This window comes from Podarcis vaucheri (assembly GCF_965113315.1).
Source record: "Podarcis vaucheri genome assembly, chromosome: Z".
NCBI classification, from domain to species: domain Eukaryota; kingdom Metazoa; phylum Chordata; class Lepidosauria; order Squamata; family Lacertidae; genus Podarcis; species Podarcis vaucheri.
In genome coordinates, this window is record NC_138758.1 from 36173476 (window position 1) to 36191721 (window position 18246).

General features: G+C 46.8%; 1 protein-coding gene across 3 annotated transcripts in view; it reads left to right on the forward strand.

Annotated features, from left to right (window-relative positions):
• GPR107 (G protein-coupled receptor 107) overlaps positions 1 to 17434 on the forward strand; it is a 49340-nt gene extending 31906 nt beyond the window's left edge. The window contains exons 15-19 of one of the 3 annotated variants that reach the window (XR_014215652.1): positions 1612 to 1661; positions 6197 to 6280; positions 8207 to 8331; positions 13716 to 15389; positions 15427 to 17434. Coding sequence is in view for 1 of the 3 variants with exons in the window: in XM_082208000.1 (XP_082064126.1) it covers positions 1612 to 1661; positions 6197 to 6280; positions 8207 to 8331; positions 13716 to 13815 (359 nt within the window). In the remaining 2 variants the exon portion in view is untranslated. Of the gene's footprint in view, positions 1 to 1611; positions 1662 to 6196; positions 6281 to 8206; positions 8332 to 13715 lie in introns of all 3 variants that reach the window. The other 2 variants (XM_082208000.1, XR_014215653.1) reach the window with 2 other exon arrangements.
• The last annotated feature ends 812 nt before the right edge of the window (positions 17435 to 18246 follow it).

Below are 18246 nucleotides of genomic sequence, written 5' to 3' on the forward strand. Positions count from 1 at the left end.
AAAACGCTGAAGCAGAACCTGAGCACAGGAGCCCTCTATCCTCCTCTGGTTTCCAGCAGCTGGTATTCAGAAGCGTTACTGCAGAGCATAGCCACCATGGCTAGTAGCTGTTGATAGAATTCTCCATGAATTTGTCCAGTGCTCTTCTAAAGCCTTCCTAGTTTCTGGCCCTCACTGCCTCCTGCAGGAGTGAGTTCCATAGGTCAACTATGCACCGCATGAGGGAACCCTTTCCTTTTATCTGTCCTGGACCTTCTAACGTTCACTTTCTTAGGATGTCTGTGACTCCCATTGTTAACGAGAGGAAGGGGGAGAGAGAGAAAGAGGGGGAACATTTCTTTGTCCAGTGTCTCTATGGCATGCATTGTTTTATAGACTATCAAATCGTCTCTTGCTTGCCTTTTCTCTAAAGTAAAAAGTCTCAAACTCTGCAGTGTTTACTCATAGGAGAGTTGCTCCATCCTTATGACCATTTTGGTTTGTCCCCAGTGAACATAAAATGCAGGACCAGTCAGTGTCCTCATTTGAGGGACTTTGTTCTGCGTGGCAAAGAGAGTCTGTCCTCCTCAAAGCAATGCCAGTTTCTCAACCTTCACTCTCTCCTTCAGGTTGCAGCAGAGGCTTCTCCGTTTCCACTCCCCCCCCCCTCCTTAAGTTGATGGCACTGCAGCTAGCCTTGTTTTCCATCACCGCACTCTGTGGACTCCTCTCTCACATGTCCCGCCCCCCAACACCTTGTCCTTGAAACCAGCATGGCTTTGGGTCTCTGGCAAGGCGGAAGCCAGCAAATGCTAACTTGGCAGGTGGAAAGAGAATTTTGGCTTATTTATAGCCCAGGCTTTCAGCCTCCCTGCATCTTGGCCTTCTGAATAGGTTCTGGCCTGAGAGATATTGTGTGTGTGTGTGTGTGTGTGCGCGCGCGCGTGCATGTGGTCCAGTGCAGAGGTAGTGAATCTTCTTAAGCCTGATGGCCACCCATGTGCAGAGGAGGGTGACGCAGATGATAAGGGGCCTGGAAATCAAGTCTTATCAGGAGCAGTTGGGTATGTTTATCCTGGAGAAGACTGAATTGTAGGTGTGTTGTATCATTTTTTTAAAATGGTAAAGTGCAGGGTTTTCTACAGGGTCAATATGAGATTGTGCAGGAGGTGAATAAAGATCTAGGGGTCAAAAGGGCCATGGGTAGAAAAGAAGTTTACAAGGTATGGTATGAAAAAATTAATTAGGGACCATGAGCCTAAGAAGTCAAGGGCCTGGGCATGCACAGAGTATTATGATACCCTATTATTTTCACTTGTTCTACTTCCTTATATTTTGCATTTTCTAATTCCAGTGGTGACTGATGATTGATAAATGACTTGATTGATATTTCTTGACTTCATTTCACTTGCATTCCTCAGAATGTGGGTTGTGGATAGGGTTTGATAAAAACTTTTGTGTGTTCATCAAGAGCTCATGGAACTCAGAGGTTTGTGTTTTGAGTCTCTTGGAGACCTTTGGGTTAAACAACAATATTTGCATAAATGCTACATTTTTCTCCCTTTGCAGACAAGCTTTTGCCACCTTGCCCCTCCCGTCTTCAACCATCCATACTTTCTCCTTTTTCCACAGCTGCTATTAACCTAGCAAAGCTGAAGCTGTTCCGGCACTACTACGTCATGGTAAGGAGTTTGACATGAGCAGCTGTGAGTGGGGAGTCCTCGTTGCTGGTCCCACACTTTGGCACCGTCTAACTAACCCTCCTCCACTGCTTCTGAACTGCTCTTGCTTGCTCATTGGGGCCAGGAGTAAGCAGCTGCATAGCCTCTTTCAATAGACGCCATGCTTTGGAGATCTCACAAGTAACCTCCTGTTGAGATTTTAGGCACTCTTCCCTCTCTGCAGAGGCAGGGAACCTATTAGGATGGCCCACCCTCGGAGGCTAATGGATCCAATGGGTTTCCAGATGGCCCTGGAGGATTTTCTGGCTGATATGACTGGCCCTCCCATCAAAGCCCCAACTGACACGATTGCCCCTGAGCACCCTCTCCCACTATGTGGAGCCCACTGGGCTTCCTGGTATATCCCGGAGCATAGGGCGAGGAAACAAGCTAGGAGACAGCTGAAACACAAGTGTAGGAAAACTAGTTCAATGCAATTGAACACTTGTAAGGACTATCTAGTGGCAGTTAAGGCAGCAAAGAAGGCATACTCTGCTGCCGCAATTGCATCCTCATTGTACTTTCTGGCAGAGCTTTTCTGGGTGGTGCTGGGGCCTCTTACTGTCTCGCCCAAAGAAGGTTGCAGAACTGGTGGTAGTTCGCTGTAACTTATTAGCAAAGCATTTTGTTGATAAAATAGCTTGCATCTACTGGGATCTTGACTCTGAAGATGAATCTGAAGGAGTGTCCAGAGCACTGTCTAGTCCTGTTGTGTTGGATGAGTTTCAATTAGTAAGGCTGAGGGATGTGGACAAGATGCTTGAATCAGTCAGGTTGACCACTTGCATTCTTGTCCCTGCTAGATAAAAACTAGCAGGAAGGGGACAGTTGGCTGGGCCAGGCAGGTGTCTCCTTGCTAGAGGGGTTAATCCCTGTCTGCTTGAAGGAGGCAGTGGTAAAACACTCCTTAACAAACCCTCCCTGGATTTGGAAAATCTTGAGTAACTACTGGCCAGTTGCCAATCTCCCCTTCTTGGGTAAAGTTTTTGAGCGAATGGTGGTGGACCAGATCCAGGCAATCTTGGAGGAAACTGATATTTTAGATCAACTTCAGTCAGGGTTTAGGCCCAGTTTTGTCACAGAAACCGCTTTAGTTGTCCTGTAGGATGACCTCTGTCAGGAGAGAAACAGAGGAAATGTGTCGGTGTTAATTCTCTTCAACCTCTCAGCAGTTTTTTATATCATCGACCATGGTGGCACCGCTTTGCAGTGGTTCTGGTCCTACTTGGATGGCCATTTCCTGAGAGTGATGCTTGAGGGATGCTGTTCAGCTCCATGGAGCCTTCATTATGGGGCTCCTTATCCCTCATGTTGTTTAACATCTACATCAAACCGCTGAGTGGGGTCATCTGGAGCTTTGGAATGTGTTATCATCATTATGATGATGACACATAGCTCTTCTTCTTCTTTACACCAAGTGAGGCAGTGGATGTGCTGGATCATTGTCTTGCCTCAATAATGGGCTAGATGAGAGCCAGTAAACTGAAGCTCAATCCAGATAAGGCTGAGGCACTATTAGTGGGTAGTTCCCTAGACCAGATGAATGGGAGGTTGCCTGCTCTTGATGGGGTTACACTCCCTCTGAAGGAGTGGTTTGGGGGTACTCCAGGATCCATTGCTGTTGCTTGAGGCTCAGGTGCTGTCGGTGGCACAGAGTGCCTTCCATTAGTTTTGGCTGGGGGCCTAGCTGCACTTCTATCTGGACAGGAGTAGCCCAACTTCTGTCACCTATGCCTTGGTAACCTCTCGGTTAGATTATAGCAACGTGTTGTGTGTATGGCTGCCTCTGATGACGGTTCGGAAACTTAAGCTAGTGCAGAATTCAGTTGCCAGGTTGCTCACTGGGGCAAGATGGTTTAAGTATATTACACCAATTCTGACACAACTGCACTGGCTGTGAATTAGTTTCCAAGCCTAATTCAAAGTGTTCGTTTTGACCTATAAAGCTTAAATGGCTTAGCATCGCAATACCTCAAGGGCTGCCTCTCCCCATATAAACCGACCATCATCCGAGGCCCTTCTTTCTGTGCCTCATCCACGAGAGGGTCCAGAGGCTAGAAACAGAAGAATGGGCCTTTTCTGCGGTGGCTTCCTCTTTGTGGAAGTCTTTCCCTAGGGAAGCTTGCCTGGTGCCTTCCTTATATACTGTATTTTTCCATGTATAAGACAATGTGTGTTGCTAAATTTGTTTAGTCAGAAGTAGGGGGTTGTCTTATACATGGATGATGAATGCATGGGGTTGTTGTTTGTTTGTTATTTAAAAAAAGAAAAAACACTACTTGCTTTCGTGAGGCTGCCATGAAGAAGCTGCTGGAACTGCCAATCTTTTCACTTACCACTTCCGCAATCTCACGAAAAAATGCTCAACAACTTTGGGTGATCTTGGGGATTGCTACACTGGTGCCGGTACTTTGAATATTTAGTAACATATTAAAATTGTTCTGCTTGATGTTTAAAATAACGATTTCTTAATTTTGAGTTTAAAAGGGGGGATCGTCTTATGCATGGGGGGCATCTTATACACAGAAAAATACGGTATCTTTGGGCACCAGGCAAAAATGTTTCTCTTTAACTAGTCCTTTTTCTGATTAACATTCCATGTCCTTTTAAATCTGTTTGAGGAAGGGGGATTATTGGTTTGTTGTATTTTTGTTTTATTGCGTATTTTGTGTTTTCGTTTTATATTTTTATGTTGTGAATTGCCCTGTGGCATTCAGATGAAGAACAGTATACCAATTTAATAAATAATAATGCTAAATCTTCACTGACCTGGTGGCTTCAGATGTTGTTGGGCCACTGCTCCCATCATCCCTGATCATTGGCTGGGCTGACTGGGGAGTAATTGGAGTTGGGAGTTCATCCACATTGCAGGGGATTGCATTAGATGACCCTTTGGGTCCCTTCCAGTGCTACAGTTCTGTGATTCTGTGAACATCCGCAAGGGACTAAGGGGAACTGCTTTGTAAAGAGCCCCGGTTCCACATTCTCTGTGCTGATAGGCAGCAGATCTCCAGGGTCTCAGGCAGGGAACCTCTCCCACTCCTACCTGGAAATGCCCATGTGGATTGGACCTGGGACCTTCTGTGTGCAAATCATGTGCTGTTAGAATTTCCAGTGTGCAGAGCATGGCTTGTGTCTCTTGTCAGAGCGTAGACTTCAGTTGCTGCAGTCACACACACTGAGATGCTTGTACAGTAAGAAAACAGCAAAGCTGTTTATTATAGGAAGCTTGTCACTTGGTTGGAAATGGTTTCAAGTTCTAAGCTAACTCGCTAATCTAGAGAAGACAAAGACAGCCATGCTGTATCCTTTGTTCTCACAGAATAGATCAAAGATTACCTCTTGAGAGAGAGAAGTAGAAGGAGGAAATTGCAAACAGGATGCAGCCTAGGATGTATCAGTCTAACATTAAAGAGATAGGAAGGTCAGCACCATAGGTCAAAGGTACAGGGACAGTCTGGGAATCTGGGAGTCTGTTGCTCTGTTTTAACCCTGTGCAAAACCCTCTCAGCAAGCTCAGTGGCACCCAAACTTCCGTTGTGTGTGCTCTGCTACTGAGCTACCAGTGAAGGACAGACTGCCCTGAGAGACCTGGAGAATTGACTATTAGATTGGTCCTACCCTGGTAAGTGCCTGGCTGGGAAGTCTGCTTGGATGCCGCCACCCCCGCCCCTCCACCCACCATAAGCCACATTGAGTTTTCTGAAACGAGGTGGTTTCAGTTATAACTGTTGCCAAATGCCTTGCCTCTCTGGCAGGAGAAGAAGAATATGCTTGTTGGGCAGTCCCTGCGTGAGGTAATTATCTTCCCTAGAAGGCACCAGCCCATTGAAACAAAAATGGGATCCATCAAAATTAGTAACAGGTTGATTCGCTGTGACTCAAATGATTAGATGGAAATCAAGCGCTGCCATTCCTCCAATTCCACCTTTGTGAGAGGCATTCCCAGCCGACTTACAGATGCATAGAAAGCCCATCCATTGCACACTGAAATTGCATGGTTTCCCCCTAAAGAATCCTGGGAGCTGTAGTTTGTTAAGGGAATTCTGAATTTGAGCTATGTGATGGGGAAACTACCGCTCCCAGTATTCTTTGAGGGAAAGCCATTTGTTTATTTGTGTATTGCATTTATATCCCACCCTTATTTCCAAGGAGCTCAGGGTAGCATACATGGTTCTCCCCCTCCTCATTTTATCCCCACAACAGCCCTGTGAAGTAGCCTATAGGCTGGGAAGCAAGTTCATATGCAGTGAGCTTCATGAATCTGAGTGGGGATTTGATTCCTGGTCTCCCAGGTCCTAGCCCAAGACTCTGATCATTGCACCACACTGATTTTCATGTGCTTTAAATGTGTGTTGGGTGTGCTTTCTATGTACGCTGTGCCTCTGCCCCAAATCCCTGGCGAGATTTTGATTTATTGGTGGGGCGTGAGTCTCTCAAGGGCTGTGTCTCCGTCGTTCTGACTGCTAACTCTGATCCTCTCCCTCTGCTCACAGATTGTGTGCTACATTTACTTCACGCGGATCATTGCTATTCTCATCAAGATCGCCGTTCCATTCCAGTGGAAGTGGCTGTACCAGGTATCCCACCCCCCACTCCAGCATGCTTCTTTCAAAGCTGTAACATAACATAAATCTATAATGGAAACCTATTCTTAAGCTTTGGCACTGGTAGCCAATATTTCAAGCCTGATGCCCCCCCCCTCCTGAAATGTTGGTTCCCCCGCCCACTCTTTCCCCAGTTTTTTTTTCCTTCCTGCAGGTTATTATACGCTAGGACTGAAAAGTAATTGCTTTATTGATCTCAGAACACACACATTCAAGAAATGCCCTTCAGACATTAATTGAGAACACAGAAAGGGTCAGGGAGAGATTATGGGGAAAGGGGGTGGGAACATCAGCAAGAAAAGCAAGCCCTAAATTGGAAAAAAAATATAAATGAAAACTACCCATAAACCAATAGAGATAATAATAATAAAAATACGTAAGGGTAACAGCCTCATACTTGGAAAGTCTAAGAAACAAAAAAGAGAATCATTTTAGTTTTGAAATTGGTTTGTCCACCATCTCGATTAAAAATGGTGTCTAATTTTATCAGAATAAAATTTTTTTCCTTCCAGTAGCACCTTAAAGACCAACTAAGTTAGTTCTTGGTATGTGCTTTCGTGTGCATGCACACTTCTTCAGATACAGTGTATCTGAAGAAGTGTGCATGCACACGAAAGCGCATACCAAGAACTAACTTGGTCTTTAAGGTGCTACTGGAAGGGGAAAAAAATTATTTTGACTATGGCAGACCAACACGGCTACCTATCTGTAATTTTATCAGGACATAGATGAGAACCTTCTCGTTGGTCTTGGGAACCATCATGTAAAATTTGCTTGCAGTATCTTAAGAGGTGTCCAAATGCATAGCAAACAGGCAGGCAACTTTCCAAAACATATAGTAGATATACAAATCACATTACGATTGGAGCATAAATTTTTAATGGACAGCGTCTGATAAAGCTGTGTCAGAGCATCCAATTCACTGCTGACGATGGCAACACTTGCAAAATGGACGAAGGCATGATGGAAAGCCTTTGAACCAACAGTCAGGAAAAACTGCACCTTTGAAAACCTTGCCAGGAGAGATCATCACAGACCACAGCAAGCAGATGAAGCGATGAGCAGAGCACTATCTAGAACTGTACTGATGGGGAAATGTGGCTGCTCACACAGCAATCGACGGCATCCAGACCCTGCCTGTCTTAGAAGAGCTGAACAGGGTCTGTCCCGGGTCATTATGCAGCTTTAGAGCTCAGAGGTCAGCAGCTGACACGATTTTCTCACTGTGTCGGCTGCAGGAGAAAAGAGCAGAGAGGCCTGTTGTGCATTGCCTTCATAGACCTGATGAAGGCCTTTGACCTCATCAACCAAAAAGGACTCTTCACACTGTTCCACAAGTTAGAATGCCCACCTTAGCTCCACAAGATGATTGTGTCCTACAAGAACATGTGTGGCACTGTCCAGTATGATGGCTTATTTTTGGACACCTTACCTATAAAGAGCTTTATGGAAGTGAGTTTTGGCAAGCTTACAACCGCCAGGAGCAATGCCTTGATGCCCCATTGCCTTCCACAAATGCTGCATCAGGAAGATTTTAGGCATCATATGGCAAGACAGTCCCAAACAAAGATGTGCTCTCCCAAGCCCACATTCCCAACATGCTCACACCCCTTTCTCAGTGACGTCTATGCTGGCTTGGTCATGCCCACAAAATGGAAGATGGCAGGATCCCCAAGGACATGTTCTATTCAGGACAGACCCACTGAAACTAACCAGCTTTTCATACCTGTGCTAGGCTAGACGGAACAATGGTTTCACTTGGATTAGAGTTGCTTCATATGTAAGCACATGTGATCGTAACTTCAGCAGTAGCTGACTCCATGAACTAAGAGCCCCATTTGGGTGGGAGTCCTGTTGCCTAGCAATCTTTTCCAAGTGCCCCTCTCTTCTTTGTTGCAGCTGCTGGATGAAATGGCCACCTTGGTGTTCTTCGTCCTCACCGGGTACAAGTTCCGGCCTGCCTCTGACAACCCCTACTTGCAGCTCTCTCAGGACGATGATGATGTCTTGGACATGGAAGCTGTGTAAGGGGCCTGTTTCCTTGTAATAATTTATATTAAGATTTTAAGTATTGCTTTATACAGTACATGTTTTTTTTAAGGGGGGAACAGATAAATTAGGACTCTGCAATTTGTCTCTTGATTTTGGTGCATTCTGATTACAACAGATATTATGTGACTCTCGCTGCTGTTGGGTGCGTCTGGAAGAATCAATGTTAGACATTGATTCAATCTCAACATTTCTGTTTAATACAGTCCCAACTCACTCTCTTTCCAAAATTCAAATCCTTCAGTACGAAATGTTCTCTGGAGCAGTGGCAGAAATGGCAGGAAAGGGGGCATCCCTTAATGTCACTTATGATCCCTCCCTCCCCACCACTTCAACAATTAATATATAATTTGAAACCCAAAGGGTACTTTTGTAGTGCAGGACTTCTACTAGAAAGGAAGACCAATAAATAGGGAGCAGTTACAATTGGTATATTATGATCCAAATCTTAGCTGACTCCATCTGGGACAAACTTTATCAGGGGTGTCAAACTCAAATTCATCGGGGGCCGCATCAGCAGTTTGGTCACCCTCAAACGGCCGGTTGTATCTGTAGGACTATGTGTCCACTCTTTATTATCATAAATTATTGTCACTGCATTCAATTATTACTGTTTTTTGTAATAATGTAATAACTAGCTCTGAAAGCAGAAACATAGTCAGAATAATGGCAAGTAGATATTCAAATGTACAATTATTGTACAGTAATATTTTTTTAAAAACATACAAATATTGCCAAACAATTTTAAACAACTCTTGTTGAGACATTTCATTCTGAATCTGCTAGCCAGAGCCAGGCAGAGGATGGTGGCAGGTGGGTGTCCTGCCCACCACCAACATAAATCCTGGCTATGCCCATGACGTCGTGGTTCACCCTTGAGTTTAGAATCGCTCCCGAAGCCCTCCTCCCCGCCCCGACCGCCTCCAGCCCGCCTGCCAATGGCGGGGAGCCCCGATGGCTCCCTCTCCGCCCGCCCGGAGCCCCGGCAGCCTTACGTGAACCCCGCCTCGGCAGGAGCAGGAGCATCGGGGGCGACGGCGGCAGCAGAGCCACTGAGCTTTGTGCTGGCGGCGGCGGCAACGACGGGAGGGCCCCTGCTGGTGGCTCGGATTGCGCCCGCCCGCCTTGGACGCCCGCATCCCGGGCAGACCTCTCTCCCTCCGCAGCCCTCCTCCCCACTCGGGAGCCTTATGGGGGGTGGCAGGAAGCGCCTCTGCCATTTCCTGCCTGCGGAGAAAACGCGGCGGCCTGGCTGGGCGCGCAGGCTCTGAGAGGCAGCCCCGGCACCAGCAACTGACCAGTGGCCTTTGCAGCAGCGGCGGCACCAGCAGCACTAGCGGCGGCAGCCTGCCCCCTACCCCACTCCAAACATGAGCCCCCCCTTGGGGAAATAAGCCCCCTTTCCTCGGGGGCACACGGAGCGCCTTTCGCCCTCTTCCCCCACCCATCGCATCTCCCTTTCCAGCGCCCTCCCTCTGTCCGTCCCTTCCTCCGCCGGCCCGGTGCTTGGAGGCTTCTATGAGTGTCCGCTTGGGGGGAGGCCAGCAGGAAGGTAGCCCCCCTCGCCCCCGCGGCGGCCCGGCTCTGGGAGGAGGAAGAGGAGGAGGAGGATGTCTTTGCGCACCGTGCTGGCGATGGGCAATGAGCGCTTGGCAGGGTTTTTACCCCGCAAATCACGCTTGCTTGGCTCGGGGGCGTGTGTGTTGTGTGTGTGCTTTCCTCTTCTCCTTTTCCCCTCCCACTTCTCCCTGGGTTTCCCGACGGCGCACAGACGGCTGGGCTGCTTCGCCGCCTGGTGCGCTCAGGGTGGGCGCACGTGTTTGGGGCTGCCTGGGATTGGCCGTGACGGGGATCCGGCGGGCGCTGCCACCTGGCGGGCTTGCTGATCCCGTATCCGGAGGCTTTCTCTCTCTCTCCCGTCCTTTTAGAGTCTAAATAAATGAATAATAAAAGGTTAAGGCTGGCGGCCGGCGGCGGCTACACGGGCCACATGACGAGGTCTCGCGGGCCGGATTTGGCCCGCGGGCCTTGTGTTTGACACCTGTGCTTTACATGATCCCTCATTCAAACCCAGGTGATTTTGAATGTTGGTCCACCTGGGAAAGGATTTGCAGCAGCAATGTGTGAAGCATTGCCACAATCTACTTTAGGCAATCCAAAGAGTATTTTGCATATTAGGATTCCTGCCCATCTCCTATGGAGTCAGCCTGGTCTACATGGAGCAGCAAGGTGGGGAATTGGGTGAGAGGTGTGTTGAATCAGAAGCTCCTAACAAGGTGGGTGGTCCCACCATCTGCTCTATCCTGTTAGGTCAGGAGTGGGGAACTCGTGGCACTCCAGATGTGGTTAAATCTCCTCTCATCCCCAGTCAGTGGGGCCTATGTCAAGGGATGATAGGAACTTGGAACAAGACCTAGGTCACAGGTTCTCATACCCACGTTAGATGTTTTGGGTGGCTCTTGTTCTTGACTCATGTTGCCCAAGATATATGGTTCCAGATCCATTATCTAGCTATCTTTTAGTGTGGCAGACCCCACACTTTGGAACTCCCTGCCTATTGACATCTGGCAGCTGCCTTCACTTTATTCTTTTTGGCATCTCTAAAAGCAAGCTATCCTGACATGTAGAACGTTGATATGTGTTTTAATCTGCTTTATAGCTTCACATTGGTTTCGTTTTTCTTTAAATGTTTTAAATAGTTGTTTTTGTTTGCTTATCGTTTCATTGCTTTATACCTTTCATAAACCATTTCAGTGCTGTATTACAATCAGGTGGTTACATAAATCATATGAGATATCTAAAATAAATTGGCAGGCCTGCAGGTGAGGCAGGAGGCTGAATTTGATGGATGGGTGGAGCCACCCACCTGTCAAATCACCTGGCAGCTCAATGGCTCTCTTTAGCATTTCAAAGGGACTAGCCTACAGTGTGAAAACAAAATTTGCATTCTTTGCTCTGCTTGCTTTTGGCTCTGGCCTTGTCCACCACTTGCATGTGGCCCTCCGAAAGTTGCCTTGAAGCAATGTGGCTCTTGGGTTGAAAAAGGTGGGAGGTGGTGTTCCATGCTCCAGTTTCAGCCTTTCACTGACTCTTGTCCAGTGGCTAAAGTCTTACACCTTTACTCCCCAAAAGGATCTTGGGATGATTGTCCTGTGAAATGCTCTTGAGCTCTGCTCTGTGTCCCTGTCAGCAGGATCAAAGGTCTGTTTGCTGGCTTTATGCCCCCTGACGAGAATGATTCTTCTAGACATCTGAATGCCGCAGATGTCTTGCAAAAGCTTTAAATCTAAACTCCCAGGACTGCTGACCTGTTAGAATTTTTCTTCCAAGGCTGCTGAGCCAGCTGCAAATAGAGTGTTAAAGCTTGGACATTTGTTGCTTGTGAAGGTGGTGGAAGCAAGGACCGAAATCCTCCGATGCAGCCCTCCCTGGTCATTGCACCAAAGATCATTGACATGTTCATCATCAGTGTTATTATTAATTTATTGCTCACCATTCAACCTAAGGTCTCCAGGGAGTGTCTGTGTGGCAGGGGGTACAACACAACATTAGAAACAGTTGAAAGCAACTTATAACCACAAATATAAGGCGGGTCATGAAACGTACACTTCAAGTGTCAAGAGGCCAGCGTCTTCAGCACCCTTTGGAAGCTATGCAGTGAAGATGCCAGACACACCTCTGTGGGGACGGAGTTCTACCACTCAGGTGCCGCCACAGAGAAGGCCCTCTCCTTCATTTAATCCCTACAGCAATCCTGTGAGGTTTGTTGTGAGTGGGGATTTGAAACCTTATCTCCCAGGTCTTAGACCAACACTCTAACCACTACAGCACACTGACTGGTTGCTGTCCAAAATATTGGGGTCAAATAGATTCCAGTTGGGACGTGGGTGGTGCTGTGGATTAAACCACAGAGCCTAGGACTTGCCGATCAGAAGGTCGGCAGTTCGAATCCCTGCGATGGGGTGAGCTCCCGTTGCTTGGTCCCTGCTCCTGCCAACCTAGCAGTTCGAAAGCACAAAGTGCAAGTAGATAAATAGGTACCACTCCGGCGGGAAGGTAACGGTGTTTCCGTGTGCTTCTCTGGTTCGCCAGAAGCGGCTTAGTCCTGCTGGCCACATGACCCAGAAGCTGTACGCCGGCTCCCCTGGCCTATAGAGCGAGATGAGCGCGCAACCCCAGAGTCGGCCACAACTGGACCTAATGGGTCAGGGGTCCCTTTACTTTTACCTTTAGATTCCAGTTATTCATTTATTTTTCAGGATTGTGTATATGGTGTAATTCCATGTGGATGCAGTGTGGGGGAGGCACCTCCAACAATGTTTTACTCAGAGTAGACCCATTAAAATCAATGTACCTCAGTTAGTCATGGTCATTTGTTTCGGTGGGTTCACTCATGAGAAGGGGTGACATGGGATGCAACCCAGAATTCATTCAGGTGGTCTTTGCCCCTAAAGACCTGGCGAACTCTTGCCTGATCTTCTATTTGCTGAAAGGAGCAGTGCCTTGACAGCAGTGGCTTTCAAAACAAATCCAAGGCTACTCCTGCCTGATGATGATGGATGATGATGAGTTCTTTGGGATTGCAACTCCCAGAGGTGTCACTGTGTTTAACCCATTGCAATGGAAACCACAGAAGTTGTCTTGTGGAGTAATAGACTAATCCACAAGTACCGTGTGTGTGTGTGTGTGTGGTTCTTGCAGAAGCTAACTGCGGTATGTGTAATTTTTGCAGAGAACCAAGAATATACAAATGAGAGTCAGCATGGTGTAGTGGTTAGAGTGGGGCCTTAGGGTGAAGAGCCAATAATTAATAATAAAAATAGTGTAGTAAGCCTGCAACCTATGTGAGGGTTACGTTTCAGAGATGGCTGCTAAAGCCAAAATTGTGTATTGTCAAAACAGATTGGGTTCAATGGCAGGTGAGATTTCCCAGGTCTTTTTTTGCTGGATACCTGCCCCCTTTCCACCTCCTTTCTAATATATATGATATATTGTTTGTTTCTTAGTCTGTACGCAGCTTTGAGATTTTTTTTTTGGGGGGGGGGAATGATTTTAAATAAGTAAAGCAGCTTCGTTGAGTCTAATCCCAGCTGGGAGAAAGGGGTGGGGAATGAGGTGCAGGCAATGCTTTTGCTTGTGGCACATGCGCCTGTGAGTTTTGTCGGCAACCCACAGATTGCCACATCTTTTTGATGTGCACTCCTTTCTTTTTTAACTAAATTATCTCTCTTGCAGGCAGGAATGGGTTGTCGGGGGGGGGGGGAACCTTCCCACCATGCAGCCATGGTTGGGGCAAGAACAGTCCTGAAGTGTTGCCTTATCTCTGAGCAATTTTTTTCTGCTGTCCTCCTCCCCACAGGGTGACAACTTCGGGGGTCATGGAAGGTATGAAGAAAGTCAAGAAGGTGGTCAATGGCTCATCGTCGGAGCCCCAAGGCGAGAGGGAGAGTGCTGCATGATGGAGTCAATACTTTCACCACCACCTCCGTTTCTTCTTCTCTCCCTTCTGCGCCCCCCACCCCACCCCCAAAATTAGGACAAGGCAGCACTTTCAGATAAACTTTAATTTATTGATTTTCTGCTTCCCTCAACAGAAGGGGAGCGAGTTGAGTTTCCTGATATGGGAACTGGAGAACATAGGGCAGTGGGAAATGGCGGCTGGGGGTGGGTGGGGGCAAAATCCTGTGCAAAATTGAGAGAGAATCACAATCCTGCGTATTCATTTGTCCTGAGGATTTGTGGCTCTTCTAGAGCCTTGCAAGAAAGCTCTCCTGTTTTATGGTGATGGCAGATTTGTTTTAATTTTTTTAACCTTTTAACATTTTTGCTAAAGTTTTTTAACGCTCCTCCTGCTTTCTTTTGGAAACTTGACTGTGAGAAAGAAAATAGAACCATCGGTTCTATTTGGCTCTTTGGGACACAACTTCCAAATGTGAAAAAACCTGGTGAAAGTTGTATATGTAAAAGTATATATGTAGTATCTATATTTTATATGATGCCTTCCGACATGCACCCCTCCTTGCAATATGTAACCTTTTGTGTGTGCTGGGGAGATTTGACAAAATGGTTTTAAAGGTGTTGGGTGTGGCGCAGGGGAGATCTTTTGGGGTTTACTTGTAAATGTTGTGCTGAGTTTAGGCATCTTTTTCTCTCCCCCTTTTTCATTTGAATGGGGAGCAAATAGGAATTCTGCCTCCAGATAGGAATAGGAATGTTTTCTTTCTTTTTTCTTCCTTTTTTGAGACCAAGGCTTCCTTACTACCCTCTTTAATGGTGTGGACCAAAAAGCTGGGTCCCATTTTAACTCTATGCAGTTCCCTCAAGGGGTTCCGAATATGTGCAATGGAGTGGGGGGATATTCACTGAATCATTATTATTATTGTTATTATTATTATTATTCTCCCCCTTTGCTGAAAAGTGGTGAGGTCAGGTTTCAAATCCCCGCCCCAAATAAATTACTGCATATAAGGAGTGATCCATGAACAGCTGCTCCTAGAGGGTTTCTTGGCTAGAGGATCCGTGAAGCCGAGCTCTCCAAATTCTTGGGAATACTCTCAAGAAAGGAACCCCTGCTGCTTGCTTTCATATGTGAAATGGGGTGATTCACAAGCAGTGCAAGAAATCTCTCTTTGCATTGAGAAAACAGCCCGAGCACGTCTCTGACATCACAACGGAAATTCTGTCTTCAGTCTGTGAAGAGAACATCAGCCTTTTCTCTTTTTTTGCTTATGCATTGTGAGCTAAAAACCCCTTCTCCCTCCTCTCCCAATGCCCCCTTCTCCACCTGGCTGGCTTGGGGATAATGTGTGGAAATTGCATTGCCCTTGGGCAGAGCAAATGTGAGCTGGCAAAGCAGGTGAGCAGAGAGAGAGTTTGTTCATCCGGCAGCTGGAGGGACCCCTGGGGTCTCCATTCAGGAAGATAAGTTTGTATGAAGGGTTACAAAGAAAAGCTGCATCCTACCATTTAGATGTGCTGGCTTCTGGAAGAGCGGGATCAACGAGTGACCTGCTGTTGAATCAGGAGCCATGCGGTCCTAAGAGCCTTTCTTCTTGTTTATTGTGAATGAGGTCTCTTCAAACAGCAGCTGGCAAGCCCAGAAGTGTCAATACATGTCTTCTGTGCTCATCCAAAGTTATGCTCTCTCCCAAAGTTTGCATGAAGGACACACAAAGCTATCTCAAAGAGAGGCAGGGTATCTTCTTCCCACAAGAACAGCCCTATCAGCCTCAAGATGCCATTGGTGTTGAACTCCGCCACTCAGATATTTGGTGGGGCCACCGGCCAGGATCATAGCATCTTGAGCTCTGGTATGGCTTGCCCACTAAGGGTTCATTCAGCAGCCATCAGCCTTGCTTCGGCCAGCCAGAATCTCCCAACTTCAGTCAGCCCATTAGAAGTTTTGTTGATGGACAAATGGCAACGTCAGTAGTTTGGGTTGAAGTTGAGGAAGAGGCCATCTTTTGACACTACAATCTCCACATATCGCACTCCTTTCCTTGTCTTCCACCTACCCATCCTTCCTGCAGAATGAAGGAACTGGACAAAAAGCACTACCCCCCCCAAAAAAAACCCCCATGCCTCTCAGTAGATTGCAACATAGCGCTAATGCAAATGTTCCACCAGGGAAGGAATTTTCCTTGTCCATTGGAACATCCTCCCCCCACCGCCACAGTATACACCCCTAAGTCTGTTACAGAGATTCCCCTGATCCTCTGGCGGCAATCTGGGGACAGTGCACAGCTTTTATAGGAGGAGGCAGGGGAAAGTCCTACTGTACAAGTAGAAATCATTCTGCTAACACAATTACTTAGTTGGATGCTCTGGGTTGAAGCTTTATAAGGCTTTGGGTCCAGCTGGCCTGTAAACGGAGGAGAGATTGCAAGAACAAGAGCTTTCCATTGGGCTGAGAGTGGGAAGTGTTTCTTGGCCTGCAGCAGAACAGGAGCTGGCAAATACAAGTATGGGGGGCTCAGTCAGTCACTCTTCCACTCGTTGTCGAAACCCAACGCTTTTAAATGTTGTCGACTCTGAATCATACTATTGATGTTTTTTAAAAATGGGCACGTTTTGCGGGGGGGGGGGTGGATGACTCCCCACCCAACTGATGTTTCATCTTCATCCTAAAATGAGCTCAGCTTTCCTCTCTATGTGTTTCACCCACTCCTCTCTTTGACAGCCAGATCTTTTGGACAAGCAGCCAAGAGAGAGTTTTCTCCACCCAGTGTGTTCCCTTCAAATGATGAGCCCACTGCTTAAAAAACCAGGACTGTGCCATTTTTAAAAAAATAAAAAGTATCCCTTTTTAAAGGTGGGCAGGAAGAAGGAACAGCTTCTCTCGCTCCCAGTTCCTCCTTTCTCCCTCTGGAATCCATTGTGCAACTGCTCTAGAACCCATTATGTGATTGTGCTGGAACCTATGTTTTCTTGCAGTGAGCACTCGTACCAGATGTGTCCTCACTCCCAGTGGAGATTTTGGCATCTCACATTGAAAAAAGGAGCTTGCACCATCCACATCAACCCAGGGGATAGTCCTGCTTTCTTTTTTTAAACACCTGAAGACCTGTGTAGGTGGAGGACCAATTAGGTAGCTTAGCAAAGAGACTTGGTTAATCTCAGAAAATAGGTCCGCATGATTCCTGATTTATTTATTTATTTGTAACATGGGCTACACCTGCAGCCCTCCGGATGTTTTTGGACTACAACTCCCATTGTCCCTGGATAATTGGCCTTGCTGGCTGCTGGGAGTTGGAGTCAGATAACATTTGGAAGGTCACAGGTTCCTTCACCGCTGGAACTTTTAGAAGTTAAAATAATAGATCCTTTTTTCAAAAAAAGAAAGGTGTGCGGTTTATTTTATTGGGTGCTTCAAACATCTGTGTATTCCTTCATGAATCTCTTCATGTTTTAAAGTTGTTGTTTTTTAACCTTTTATCAAAATAGATATATGAAATGGCAGTATTTCTGTAAAGGGGAGCAGGGGGCAATACCAATCAGGGGACCTTTTCTCTCTCTATGTAATGTGGTTTTTCTGATATGGAAGAGATGTACAAAATAAAAGACTTGATGACTAGGAAACTTTCTCCTGGGCTGCTTTATTTAAAAATTGACTTCCTCCTGGGCTGGGTTGAACTGCTGTGAGAGACATGGTTCATATTGACATATCCTATAGCCAGTACAGGGAGTGGTTAAAGGAGGAAGGGGGGTTTCCTTTTAGGCGCTGCTGGTGGGCTTCCACAAGCATCTGTCCAGCCAGTGAGAAACTGGATTCTGGACTCGGATTTTTTTCCTTACTCCCTCTTGGTTGCACTAAAGCATCACAGGGATGAGGACAAATAAAAGAAAGACCTTCTTCACTCAGTGCATAGTTAAACAATGGAACTTGTCCCCCCTGCAGGCAGAGGTCGCCACCAATTTGGATGGCTTTAAAAGAGGATTGGACAAATGCATGGAGGAGACGAACATTAATGGCCACTAGCCACAATGGCCCTGCTCTGCTTTTGAATACCAGATGCTGGAAACCACAGGAGGGAAGCATCCTCTTGTGGTTGAATCCTGCTTGTGGGCTTCCTGTAGGCACCTGGGTGGCTACTGAGAGGACAGGATTCTCAACTAGATGGGCCAGCAGGGCTGTTACGTTCTGTCTCCGCTGTCAGAGGCAATATGTCTCTCAACACCACTTTCTGGGAATCTCAAGTGGGGAGAGTTGCTGTTTCACCCAGGTCCTGCAAGTGGGGCATCTGATTGGCCACTGTGAGCTGGGTGGACCCCAATGGACTGATTTAGTAGAAGGAAGGGTCTTTGCATCTTTTGATCATGCCTAGTAGCTGTTGATAGCCTCATCCTCCGTTAGACAAGATGACCCTTGTGGTTCCCTTCCAACTTTACAA